General features: G+C 39.7%; 1 protein-coding gene across 7 annotated transcripts in view; it reads right to left on the reverse strand.

Annotated features, from left to right (window-relative positions):
- The window catches only part of SCEL (sciellin), a 463,522-nt gene that overhangs the window by 311,615 nt on the left and 137,899 nt on the right, over positions 1–14,008 (reverse strand). For all 7 annotated transcript variants that reach the window (XM_069205234.1, XM_069205233.1, XM_069205232.1 and 4 more), the window contains 2 exons: positions 6,922–6,993; positions 4,409–4,468 (listed from right to left, as the gene is read on the reverse strand). In XM_069205234.1, coding sequence (XP_069061335.1) covers positions 4,409–4,468; positions 6,922–6,993 — 132 coding nt within the window. The remainder of the gene's footprint in view (positions 1–4,408; positions 4,469–6,921; positions 6,994–14,008) is intronic.

Below are 14,008 nucleotides of genomic sequence, written 5' to 3' on the forward strand. Positions count from 1 at the left end.
GAATCTGCATGGCTGGCGGCCCGGCTGCAGGGGACTCCCCATATCACCTGGCTATCTAACAAAAATCCCAAAAGTGTGCCTGATAACCCACTGATGGCCGCGGCGCATGCATGCTGGGGGAAATATGTGCAAGGTGGACGCAAGACGCTTCCCTATACACCGCTCATCCCCCTGGATTGCCTCCCAGGGTGGACCGTGGCTGCGACACACCCACTCACGGTGTGGCTGGAAGTGGGCATACAAGTGGTGGGCGACTGTTTTGAAGACGGTAAACTAATGACATTCGAAGCCATACAGGCCCTCACAGCAGTGAACCCAGGACAATTTCTGGCTTACTATGCCATATGTCATTCAATTAAAAAAACGTGGGGAGCAGGAGATCTAGAACCAGAGACTTCCCCTTTAATACATCATATGCTACAATTTGATGCCCAAGTAAAAGTTGTGTTGAGCCTCTACAAACTCCTGAGTAAGCCCCCCGAGCTTGATTTGGAGAGGGCTAGAGACAGGTGGAACACTGTTCTACCTGACCCGATCCCCCAAGAAGACTGGTCGAACGTTTTATACCATGCCTGAGGGGTGTCAAGAAACCCTAGATTTCTCTACACACAGTTTAACTTCACACACCAAACATACTTATCACCAGCCAGGATAAACCGAATGTTCCCTGAGACGGAGCCGACATGCCCTAGATGTACAGTGTCACTGGCTCACTTCTATCACATGGTCTGGGAGTGCCCTCATGTACAAAGGGAATGGTCTGAGGTGGTAAAAGAAATCATGGATCTGACGGGTTCGAATTAGCAGTTGATCCTAAATCTTGCCTGTTAGGGTTAAGGACAAGAGCAAAAAAACATAGACACTTACATAAGTTTGCAGATCTTGTCTATGTGATGTATAAAAGATTGATAGCTATGCACTGGAAAGCACCCAATGCACCCGATCTGAAAACCTGGCATACTCTCATGTTGCGCTGGGCCCGCACAGAACACCAAGTATTAAGGAAACTAGCCCGAGATGGTCAACAACACACAGGATGCGAAGGCTGGGGAATGCTAGTAGCTAGATTAGAGGCCAAAAACGATGAGAAGCCACCATGAATGAGGGAAGTGGGTAATCATAACGCATTAGACAATCATTGCTTATATATAGTACAACTTAGCATGTGGCGCAATAAATTCCCTAATGACAAGATTCCCCACTCCTCGATACCTGACCGTTCTTCCGACAGCTCATGTGTGAGGGGCAAAACACAGTACACACACTCAATACATCCCCTACACACTCAAGAAATAAGTTCATAAAACGGCGCTCCTAGACACTACAATAAGCAGGTCTCAGAAGGGATAAGAACACTCATGCAACTACACAAGGGGCTCCCTAACGGGAAAACTTTAAAAATTGAGCTTAATTAGCTAGTCACCACAACAGGAAAATATATTGGATTTTGTGACCGGACCTAAATGTGTACACCTTTTCGTTGTTTAGTTGTTTGAATATAAAACTCCACCAGATAAATAATTCCTGTAGATGTAATTATAAAAGTATGACATGTGGATCTGTAACGGAAAAGTTAATAAAAATATTTTTTTTTAAACAAAAAACTCTGCATTGGACAGTATCAGGGCAGTGAGACTGGCGGCTGAAGATATGTAGAATCCAGTAAGATGAAACTGTGTAATTGGCACTGGAGCTTACTTTTAAGATGTTCCTGCCTTATATTGATTGTGACAGTTGCTATGCTTTGGAAGGTGAAAGTGTGATTTGACAATATCCATGGAAGTCCATAGAAAATGTGTCAGTAGCTGATAGAAGATTTGGGGTTTGTATCTGTTTTTTTCAGAATTGGGTCCTTGAATTTTCTGGGTACTGTCTCTTTACTGAGTTATACACTGATTCATTTCATAATGAAGTAGGTAAGACAGGCAGAACCCACTGCACCACCACCAGGTATGATGATCATGCTGCACTACCAATGGATTGCCTATACTCTGAGGCAATGGGACTTTAAAAAATGTTAATATCTTAGTGGTGTTACTTACTAACACCACTGTGAACTCACAAGAGACCAAGGGCCAGATGTAGCAAAGGGTTTTTCCCATTCTGTGTCAATGGGAAAATGTGTTCGTACATATGGCCCCAAAGGTGGTTGCACCTCAAACTGATTACCCATGCCATCAAAGCGCCTCAGAAATTGGTAAATTCTCACCAATGTTGATGTTTGCTTTAAGCAAAAATATACATTTATAGAGAAATTACAACAATTGACCAACTTTGCTTATTCATTTCAGTTACTAAACCAGAAATTGCAACCAAATCGAACTTCAGCAGTGTCAGGCATATGAAATCATGACTTTTTTGAGGAAGCTCTATCCTAGACTTTGCTGGGTTGTAACAGAAGCAAGATCTATTTCTTTGACTTTGTTTTATTTCCACTCAAGCTATTGTATCCTCATTTTATTCTGTGTTTGCACTAGTTTGAATAAGAAATTGTGAATTTCATATGTTGTGTTTGATGTATCGATATTTTACTTGATATTAAATATTAACATAATCCAGGTTATGGGGGCAAGATATTCTAGTAATTCGAGATTACTGTAAATGAAATAGACACTTGACAAATAAAGGAGTTTTCATGTATTTTGTGCCTGGAGACAACCAGAGGTTTAAAATACACCTGTTGTCATCGCTTGAATTGTAAATATTTAATGGCTGTGGAAATATTATATGTATTAATGTTATTTTACAAGGTGGGTATTAAAAGCCTCATCTGAGATTTGCTAAACTTTGGTATCCAGTGCCCCAAAAAGCCAAAAGGATTGATGAAGTGAAAGATTTTTCTCCAAACGGGTACAATTAGCAATCATTTTACATGTGTAAGATTAATGTTAATCAGGTTATTTTTACAGCCTTCAGATCACTCCTTTCCACACTATTTGTCATTTCACCTCTTTACAGCCAGAAACTTGCTTGAAATAGTATTGTATTTGGCATGACTATGGCAATTCTCCATTCACAGATATAGCAAAGAAAAACTCCTGTCCCTTGAATACTATCACACATCAAACATTTTGATCAACATCACTGCAGTTCTTGAATGGCTTCCCCTCGAAACCAATGACTTTTTCAAAATGGCCTATGCTGTTTAAACAGCTCTTTGCTCATTCTGGGGCTGCAATATACCCTGCTCAAATATTATCTGCATCAAAAGGTCTTTATTTTTTACTGAACTCTGACACCTTCCTTCTCGAACAGCAAGCCTTCCAAAAAACATTAAATCAGTCTTTCTCAGAGAGTACACTTAAGGTCTGGAATTCTATTCCTTCATTAACAGGGACTAAACCATTTTGTAAAGTGTTAAAAAAATGGAAACTTCTACTATTTCAATATCATGTTTAAATTTCACCTCTTGTTCTAATCCTTCACCCTTAAGTTGTTAAAGCCTTACTAAGATGACTGAACAATTTGTACATTTTATTCATGCATATCCCTTTGTTTATTCTGGTGCTGTTATTGCGACATACATGGGTAATCTTGTCTTTAGTTGCTAAAAATGCAGTTTTACATTACTGTGTAGTTTGTAAAGTTCTCGATCACCCCATTGGTACTGACTGATCTGTGATGCTAGTAAATAAATAAGTGTTCTCGTCAATTGCTAAAAATAGTATTGCACCATGTTATTAAATAGTTTAAGAACTGCCCATTGTTCTAATGTCCTGTATTGTTACTAGTCTGTTGCTGCAATTTTAGGTATGATGACAGTGTGCTCAGACCATCTCTAACCTACTTCCTCCAACATGGAAACATTAAACATTGGCTGAATATCCACAACCCACTTTATCGTCCCACCTTATCATACTTTTTATCTTATCTTTCTCTGAACATTATTTGGTGTTGCTGCATGGGTTGGGACTTGGTCTTGTTGTATGTGTGCCATTACTTTTGTTGATTTCATTTTCTGTGGTCCTATTCTACTTATTTTGTTAGTAGTAGTAATTGCTGGGTGAGCTCTCAGGCTTTTAGTTGATACTATTTCCATTCTGCATATTCATCCTGTGTTGTATCTTTAAAATACAACTTACTTCATTCCACATTTTTATTTTCCTTGTTTCTGTGTAAGTGTATCCTAGTGAAAACGTTGGTGGACTATTCCCTTAGAAATGTCACTGTATTCTACCTCTGATTTTACTTGAAAGTATTTCTCCTGCTTGACACCAAGAACATATTAATTAAGTGTTCTTCCTTAATTGTGAGCTACTGAATATTTGTTTAAAGGTAAAAGTGAGAAAGAGCTCACAAGCAGTAATACAAATCATGTTTGAATTTAAATTTCTATAAAAGGAGCTTCTTTCAATCACAATAAAAGGTACTTAAAAAGCATTCACTAACTTAGCTGACACACTCTTACCTTTTGATTGTTTTCACGGTTGTGTGTGAATCTCCAATGAGATTTTCAAGTTCTTGGCTTCTTTTTAAAAAAATGAAATAGCATGAAAATTAGTGTTGGGGATGCCTTGATGACCTCTCATGCTAGCTCAATGAAATCAAACACACAATGACTTAGAAATTTACTGCGTATGAACAATGAAAATAATATTGGGCACATCCTATGACAAGATAGTTGACTCAGGCAAGTACATGTAGCTTGAAATGCATGATAGACCACAATGAATTTAACAGACGTCAGATGCGAACATGAGATTCAAAACATCAGACTGTAACTCAGCAAGTGGCTACATGACTCCTAAAAATATGCATCTTTAGTTCAAATCATATTTTTCAAATTGCAAAATCATGACCAATAGAATTTCCTTTCTCTTAGCCTTCTAAACCCAGACCTTACATTTATCTCAAACTAAGATACACCTTGCATAGTAAGATGACACAAAAGATGTCCCTCTTTCCATAACTCTAATGCAATAAAAGTAGCCTCTGAGAGAAAAATCATAATTTTACTGCCATCCATGTATTTTGCCTTCCCAAGCAAGTATATTTACATTTAAACAGATTACAGTAGGTTAGTATGTTAGTTTGATATTGGATCAGAGCTTCAGGAATAACTTCATGAATCATTAGAACTTGACTGAAAGCACTTTATAAATCTCATAAATTTTGAATTAGCTAGTTTATAAGTGAATTACAAAAGGTAAATAGACCTCTGATTGCCCTAACCATAACTGTTCATTTTCAAGCATACCCAGAGAAATAATTGCTCCAAAATACAATACAAACAGAGGCAGTGTCTTTGTTCACCCGTGCCTTTAGATATTAAATATAAAGGCAGCAAAGTTACTGTTCTTTAATCACTTTTGGATTGATAACTTTCAGCTAGCAATTGATCACTGATTGCAACAGATTGCAACTGTGGGACCCAATTTATAACAATTAATACATTTTCCTCCAGAGGTTTTATTCTAATACATCAGCATAATATGATGGGAGTACAACTGCCTCTCTGTTCTTCAGCAAAAAGCTGTATGCAACATTGACCAAATAAAGTGGAATGCAAGCCGAAGAGGGAGTGGGTGAGTAACTTAGTTAGTTGTTTATATCACACCCCTTTAGTCGGTTGTGGTATTTGGGGGCCCATATTGGGTAGTCTTAGCACTCCTGTGTTTAGCATTAGAAGGGCTGAAACTTCTCATTGCTATAGATTTATTTGTTTATAGTATTCACAAAAGATTTCCAGGTTTTTAATGGAACCCTACAACAATATCAGATTCCAAGGCTTACTCATGGAAACAATTGTGGATTTCTTCTTTGTATAAGATCATATAAATATTCCCTTCTGCAAGTACAAATACTTTTCCATATGGAGATACCCTTTTCTTGACATCCCCACCAATGTTTGTTGCATTCCTTTCACACCATGGAAAGAGAGTACTCCTTCTCTTGGCAGGAGTATGTTATCATCTTTTTCCATCATAGGAAGAGATTAAAAGGAGTTTCTGAATACCAACAGATATGTATATTTGTGGGACTGCACAGAGAGTGCTTTCCCTCTTTACTTTTTTCATGAGTGTGTGTCCATCTTTATCAAAAACTGTTTTTATAATTAAAAACAGAGGGCCTAATTCACAAAGGTAAACTTACACTTTGGTGTAAGTTTACGACTGTTTGCTATTCACAAAGGTATTTCACTAGAAGTATCTTTACAACTGCAGTCTCTGCACATAAAAAGATAGGGCTGTCCGATCTTCTTATGTGTGAAGACTCGCTAGTTGTGAAGAAATCATAAGTAAAATACTTCTGTGAATAGCAAACTGTCATAAACCTACACAAAAATGTAAGTTTACCTTTGTGAAACAGCCCCAGGAGAGTAGGTTTTGTTTTCCTTTTCTGAGAAACTGTTGGTTAAAGTGATTACACTGGGCCACATGTTTTTGCCAATTTTATTATTTTTATTGATTATTATGCTTCCTAAACCACTAACTGGTGATGGGGAAATCAAAGTGAGGAATGCTCTAGTCCTCCTAGTGGCTGAAGTCTGCTGTTTATAATGTTACCACAAACAACGGAAAGCGATTCATGAGTATGATATCATTCCATTGTAAAATTAGTTTTGAAACTTATGCTATTTGCACAGCAAAATAGCCAAGCATAGCACAGTAGCCCACTGTCAAGTGCCATATCACTTGTTAAAAGAACTGTGCAGGACCAAACTGCAAGTGAGGACCTATAACAAGGGCCATTGTAGCCCAAGGTAGAAGGGCTAGAATGCTAAAAGAACATTACACCCACTGAGGGGAGAACTTTCTAAAATAGACTGGTAGGGACAGAAATACAAGCATTGAAATACTGGAGCAGATAGTCTATACCGGCAATTATTAGTCACTTTATTGTCTTTAATGAAGCTTATAACATTTCAATGTCTTTATATAGTATTAAACAGCACTTTGACTTGGGCATACATGGTCTTACTTTGCTTTTCTCTCACTGGCACTTCTTCTTTCACTGTTATCTGATATGACAGGCTTTGGAGGATAAGCCACTCTGTAAAAAGAAAGAATACATTTTGAACACTTCTTATGCAATACATTTTATATTTCAGCTTTTGTATTGTCTTTTTAAAAAGTTCTAAAGTTATTTCCATCCATGAAACAATGTTCGTATAGAAAGCACCACCAATAAACCAGATTATTACATTCTGAGCTGGATCATTCCATAGCATCAACTTTAGAACCTAAATAAGCAAAATAAAGGTGTGTTCCTCTCACAGAAACTAATTGGTCACATAAACTGCTTCATACTCATTTTTCTTTCAAGCATGAGGTAAGATAAAATGCTGTTGAACTGGAAACATTGAAAACATTGATACATAGGCATAAAATGCAAAAACTGAGTTCAGAATCATGTCATTTTGGTTGTCCTGTTTATAACATCTACATCATATAGGGAGGGGTAGGCCTATCAAAATTCAAGCAGTGCAGTGGCACTGGGGCCAAGATGTGTTAGTGACCCAGTGAATCTTCTTCATTGCGGTATATTGTTCCCCCAGCTAGTGGTGGGGAATTTTCATTGCTTGCATCAGGGCTCAATGTAACCTTACACTATAGTGCATATAGGAGTGTTAACCTACTTTTCTTCTTATACCCAAAAAATATGTAATTGTGACTTCAAACCCATACTGTAATTATATTGTCTCTGGTATTTATGAGGTCCATCCTCTTTCCACTCAGTTTTTGACAGTTTCCCACAGACTGATGTAAGTAACAAGATATTCCCAGGCACAAATTCTTGGTAAGCATGAAATCATTATATATGTAATGTATTATAGGATGAGTTTATAGAATTAAAAGCCAACCACTTGTGCTTTTTATTTTCCTTTTGGTTAGTTGAAGATGCACAGATCTACCTCCAGTGTTCAGTGGAATGTTTTACAGAGCACATTTTATTGCCGCAGGATTATCTGAAACATGATGTACCCTAGGTAGAGTGGTTTGTGTATGTGGCGATATGCTCAAACCAGTTTATAGAAACCAATGGGGATAGGAACATTTAACTACATTTCTTTATGTTTATTGTTGTTAGAATAACCTAGAAAAATTGAACCATTTTTCAAAAACTAGATGAGAAATATGTCAAGGTAACCCAAGGGTATTGGCTTGCTGGCTTATTTGTTTTGGTCTTGTCCCAAGTTGGTTGAATTTCTTGGCACTGATAGTGCCTACGGCAACGGTTTTCGTTGCGGTCAGGAAGCCATGAAAACCATGGCGGTAGGCAGGGTCATAATCCCGCTGGTGGGACAGTGACGGCCGCCTGGCTGGAGACTGAAGTCTCCAGCCGGGCTCCTGTTACCGCCCTGGCGGACGGAGTGGTAAATTGGCGGTTTGGCTTGAGCCAAACCGCCAATGTCATTTTGGGGAAGAGTACCGCCAGCCTGTTGTCAGTACTTTTCTCCAAAATAACGCAATCCGCCGGGGTCATAATGAGGACCTAAATATTTTTTCCAAAAATTTTAAGAGCTCTAACGTAATTAGAAGATAGTGATTTCACAGTTATTGCACTTGTCACAGCGCCAAAAAAATGTAAAATGTATTACTTTCTACCCAGGTGTTAATGATTGTTGGATAATGCTTGCTGCAGAAATGGATAAACTGTGATTTTCAGTTCTTAAAAAGTTAATTATAGAATTAACAGGAGTGCCATTGTTGACACAAAAGGCTTGCCAAAGAAAGAAAAGAATCTATTGATTAACATGAAACATAAATGCAAACATTTAAAAAGGAAGGTATCTCATTCTATCCTCACTGATGGTTTTAACTCTTTTTCAGATAATGGGTGGGATGATCTTAACCAGTGGCCAGGAACTCCAACCCTATGTTCTTGGAACTTACACATGCTTGTATAGTTTTTGTAAAGCGCACTTCCACCCTCAACAAATGCTCACTACTACAACATTTCCTAGGGCTAATTTTCTGTTTTCGTTCACCTATTGAATTTTTGGGTCTTTTTCACAATTCCTTCTCCCTGGGTCAGCATCATCCATTCCCAACAGCTGGAATTAGGGTCTGATATTGCTATTATCTGATCCAATTAATTTGTAATGCCTTTCCAGATGTTTTGTTTCATTTTGTGAGTTTATTACACATTCCCATACCATTCTGGCATCTCTGAATACCTCCAAATCTGTGTTGCATTAGCTCAAACAGCACCTCGGGCTGGACTCGGATCTGTGATCATTCCAGAAATTGTTGGGTGTGTCGTTGGCCAGTCCTTGGTTCATAATCCATTGCTGTAAATGACATTTCCAACTTTACTGTTCACTTCTTCTCTAGTCATAAAGAGACTCAGGCCCTAATTACGAGTGTGGTGTTCTTAAGACCGACACACTCCCCATGGCGGTTGGACCACCGCAGACAGGGCAATCCGTCTGCCAGGGAGCATAGGGTGCCCCGTTGGGGACCCCTGCACTGCCCATGCATTTGGCATGGGCAGTGCAGGGGCCTCTATGGACAGCCCCGTCGCTTTTTACTGCACGAATTACAATGTATGACGGGGCTGTTGCACCCGATGCACCACAACATTGCCGTCGGCTCGATTACAAGCCAGCATCAATGTTGTGGTGATTTTTCTGCTGGGCAAGCGGTCAGAAACGTTGTTTTCGCCCACTGGCCCAGCAGAAAACTCCTAACAGGCCAGCCAGCATAACGCCAGCGGTATGCTGGCTGCAGCGGCTTCGCCGGTCTTGAAAAAAGATCGCTGAAGCCGTAATGAGGGCCTCAGTTATTTCCAACATCCTGTGATGTTCCCATTTTTCTTTAATTATACTGTTTTTATGACATTCCTTTACTACTAAGTATTCCTCTGCTTTTGGATTCATTTATCTTGCATCCAACATAGTTTTTAATACAGTTTTAATACAAAGTAGTATCACACGAGGCACACTGAAGATAGAGTATTTACCCAACTGCCTTATAGTTAAATTACCCAACTGCCTTATGGTTATATATAGTCTTATTTTGGTTCTTTTTCATATACCAGACCCACGATTATTGGACAAGTCCAGTGTATTTGTTCATACAAAGGTTTCCTTAGAAATGGAAATGTCATTTTCAATTTTTAGAACTTCTCAAAAATGGAACTTCACTAGCCTGTGGTTGGTAGACTTGTGTTCTCCATTTTGGAATTTCTAGGATTTGAAGTAGCTAATTCTAATGTTCACTGGCATTCAGCTTGCTAAACCATTCAGCAGAGATCCTAAAGTGATGAGAAAATAATCTGTGACTACCACAAGGACTACAAGTCTAAAGCAGGTGTGAGAGACAAGTAGATTAATTTGAAGAAGCCTCTGCTTCACAGATGGAAGGCTGGACTGAAACTAATAGGCACAGCCATAGGCTTAGAGTCAAACTTACTCTAAACTTAAGTATCAAGATAAACATTTCCTGTGACATGCTTGTTAATAGAAAGGATAGTTTGCAACCCCTAAAAATTAGTTCAATACATTCTACACATGTAGCACATCAAATTTGATGTTTCACCAATGAAATAATGTTTAAAATTCAACAATGCAACCACTATTGAAGTTGCATAATATAAAGGTTAGATCTGGTTTCATCTCCTGCCTTTGCTACATTTCCTAACTTCTGCTGCAAACTAAAAACTTTGAGGTCACAGGGAAAAACTTGCACATGTTAGTACTGTAACTGTTAGCTGCCATGTGTCTTCCCACTGAAGTGGAATCCTCATTAATACCGCTTGCTGCTGCACCTGTCTTTCCTTAACAGACTATAAAAGTATGACCATGACCACTGCTGCCACCATCAGTAGCGGATAGTCACAGGTGCACAGTGGCATATTCTAGAACAGTATTTGAGACAGACAATGTATTCTTCACAGCGAATTAAATGAATTGTGCTTATGACATTTATTTCTTCCCGGTTTCATTTTAAGAGTTTGATCTAGAGTTTGGCGGAGGGGGTTACTTTGTCACAAATGTGACGGATATCCCGTATGGTGTATTACAATCTCATAATAACCCAAACTCTAAATCCGGCCCTGTCTCTGAAAACATTGTGCCCCGAGAGCTAGGTGATGTAGCAACATGCCTCTTCCATCAAAAGTCAATTCTTTATTCATGAGTTTTGTTCGTTGGTGCTATAATCTGTTGAAAAACATGCAAGGTGGTGCATTTTTTAGTGACTTGGAGTAGTAACAGGAATACAACAGCAGAAGTAGCATAATCAAATCTATCTACCATGAGACTCAGACTGTGCCACTTCTCTAAAACATGATGGTGATCGCAGTGCCTGTAGCACTAGGGCATATGCAGGGGAGTGAATACCAGGGACAATCACATGATGCTGACCCGACATATTTCAAATCTACCTTGTAGTGATAAATAGGTAACCAGTGTAGACTGCAAATTTACCTTGTGTTAAAAAGATAACAGATTACCAAGTGTTAGACCTGGCATCCTTTTGCAGGCTTTTATGATTATGGGCACCTTACCACTGCTGACCAGTGCTAAAGTACAGGTGCTCTATACTCTAAACCATGGTAACATTGGCATATCCACAATTGCCATATTTAATTTACTTATAAGACCCTAGTAAAGTGCACTATTAGTGCCCAGGGCCTGTCAATAAAAAGCTACTAGTCGGCCTGCAGCACTGATTGTGCCACTCATTAAAGTAGCTCTGCAAACATGTATCAGGCCTGCCGCTGCAGAGCATGTGTGCAGTTTTAAACTTCCATTTCAACCTGGCAAATGTACTCACTTGCCAGGCTCAGGCCTGCCTTTTTATTACATATAAGTCACCCCTAAAGTAGACCCTCGTCAGCTCCAAGGGCAGGGTGCAGTGTATTTAAAAAGTTGGACATGTACTTTTAAGTTTAGTATGTCCAGGTAATGAAAAACTGTTTAGCTCATTTTTCACTTCTGCAAGACCTATTGTTCACATTGGTTAACATTGGAGTTACCTTGAAGAAGTGTAACTTCCAATTAAGAAAAGATAGGACTATGGAGTTTGGTGTCTCTGGACTCACAATTTGAAATCACAACTTATGGTAAAGTCAGATTTTAAATTGTAAAACTGAAAATGCCACATTTAGAAAGTTGGTATTTTCTTACTTCAACCATTCTGTGCCTCTGCCTGTCCATGAATACATGTCTGGGGTAGATGACAGCTGGGCCATGTGCATTCCCTCTTAGGTGTGACATTTGCATCCTGATGGCCCATCACCTGGCTGATGGGTCTTCCTTGGCTAATGGGAGGAAAGAGCTGATACCTACACCTACATTCCTCACACAAAGGGCTGCATACCCCCTGTAGAGTGCCTGGAGCCAGGGAAGGAAGGGAACGGGCCTTGTAATCTTCAAAGGCCTCTTTTGAAGTCTGCCCTACTTCACAGACACATTTTGGTATATGTACTGGACCCCAGACCTGAGCAAATTAGTTCACTTTTGGGTGCTATGGAGATTCTGCCAAGAAGAGAAGCTGTGCTGCCAGGAGGGACTGCTGCTTTGCTACTTGCTTTGCTGTGTTAGGCTGCTGCCTACTGATTTTTGTGCTGCCAAGGGGGACTACAACTCTCCTATTAGCTTTGATGTGTTGGCCTGCTGTTTGCTGCGCTGTCAGGAGGGATTACCACTCTGCAATTAGCTCAGCTGTGTTGGCCTGCTGCCTCCGGCAGTGAGGGAGAATTGAAACTGTGCTCAACAACCTTTTTTCTACCCAAGAACACCAAGGGTGTGTTGCCTTGCCCCTTGTTGTTGAAGTCTCAGTGACATCAAAGACTTTGTTTTCACCAAATCAAGTACTACGTTCTACATACAGTCCAGCGTCTGCTGTTTGACCACCTCCAAGTATCAACTACAGTGACCCACACTCTGCACCAATCGTAATCACTCGATCTGCATGTGAGCCGATGCGCAGCCCTGAGGAAAAACATTTGTGTGCAGACCCCAGCATCGCCCTACCATCCATGAATTCCCTTTGGGAAAGAGTGTCTCCCCAAAGCTAAGCTCAGGAGAGCGGGGTCAGCTGGGAGTGAGATCGCTGCATCAGGACTCTGAGTCCTGCTCGGACCAACGGGCCTATCCGCCTTTAGTCCCCCAGTCTTTAAGGCCGCCTCTCAGCTCAGAGAGATGGCCGTGGGGGACTGCCTCACCCCAGGAAACCAACACTCTTGTTGCCCCAGCAGGAGCTCAGGTACTGCAGCATTGTGTGGTTTTGCTGTCTTTCAGAGTCTCACAGGTGGCCAGGAGGGTCTTTGAAACATGGTTTACCTTTCTTGCAATTTCCCTACTGAGACAGGTTGCTTCCCATCAGCATGGATACTGATGTACTTAGACTAGAATTACCATAATAACCCTAAGAGAAGCGTATATGTTCTAAAGCACTATGACTGCATATCTGCTTAAAGTAAGTATAATTTGAGAACTATTGGTTGGATTTTTGTTATTTTGAGTCTATTTAATCCAGATGAAGATATGTTATTTGGTATGGAGTGTATTCCCTGTGTCCCTGTAGTTAAATGTTGTACAAATACTTAACACATTGCCTCCTGAGTTAAGCCTGACTGTTCAATGCCAAGCTACCAGAGGATGAGCACAGGTTAATTTAAAGTGTGTATCTGACGATCCCTGAGTACGATTGTGGTCCCTATTTGGCAGGGTGCATACCCCTGCCAACTATAGACCTCAATTTCTAACACCAATGCAATGAAGGTATTTTTCTCTGAGTACTGACACAAAAAGTACACAAATAGGCTCTGAAGGTGCAGTGAGAAACAGCAAGAAATTTCCTTAAATGTGCCACTTAAACCAATCCTTCACAACTATTCAGCAAATGGTTTTTCAGAATAGCTTTTCATCTAAATTTTCTCACTACATTCTTACCAGGATCGCACACAATGATGTTTTTTTCTGCATAAAAGCTGAGGTGAAATTAAGCTATCTGTAAAGATGTTCGCCTACAATGAAAACTGTATAACAGTACTTCTGGATTTGGGGTTCTGATCTATGACCCAACCTCATATGTTGTAAAATGATTAGTTTTAC

The sequence above is a fragment of the Pleurodeles waltl genome, chromosome 8 (genome assembly GCF_031143425.1).
Source record: "Pleurodeles waltl isolate 20211129_DDA chromosome 8, aPleWal1.hap1.20221129, whole genome shotgun sequence".
NCBI lineage: Eukaryota > Metazoa > Chordata > Amphibia > Caudata > Salamandridae > Pleurodeles > Pleurodeles waltl.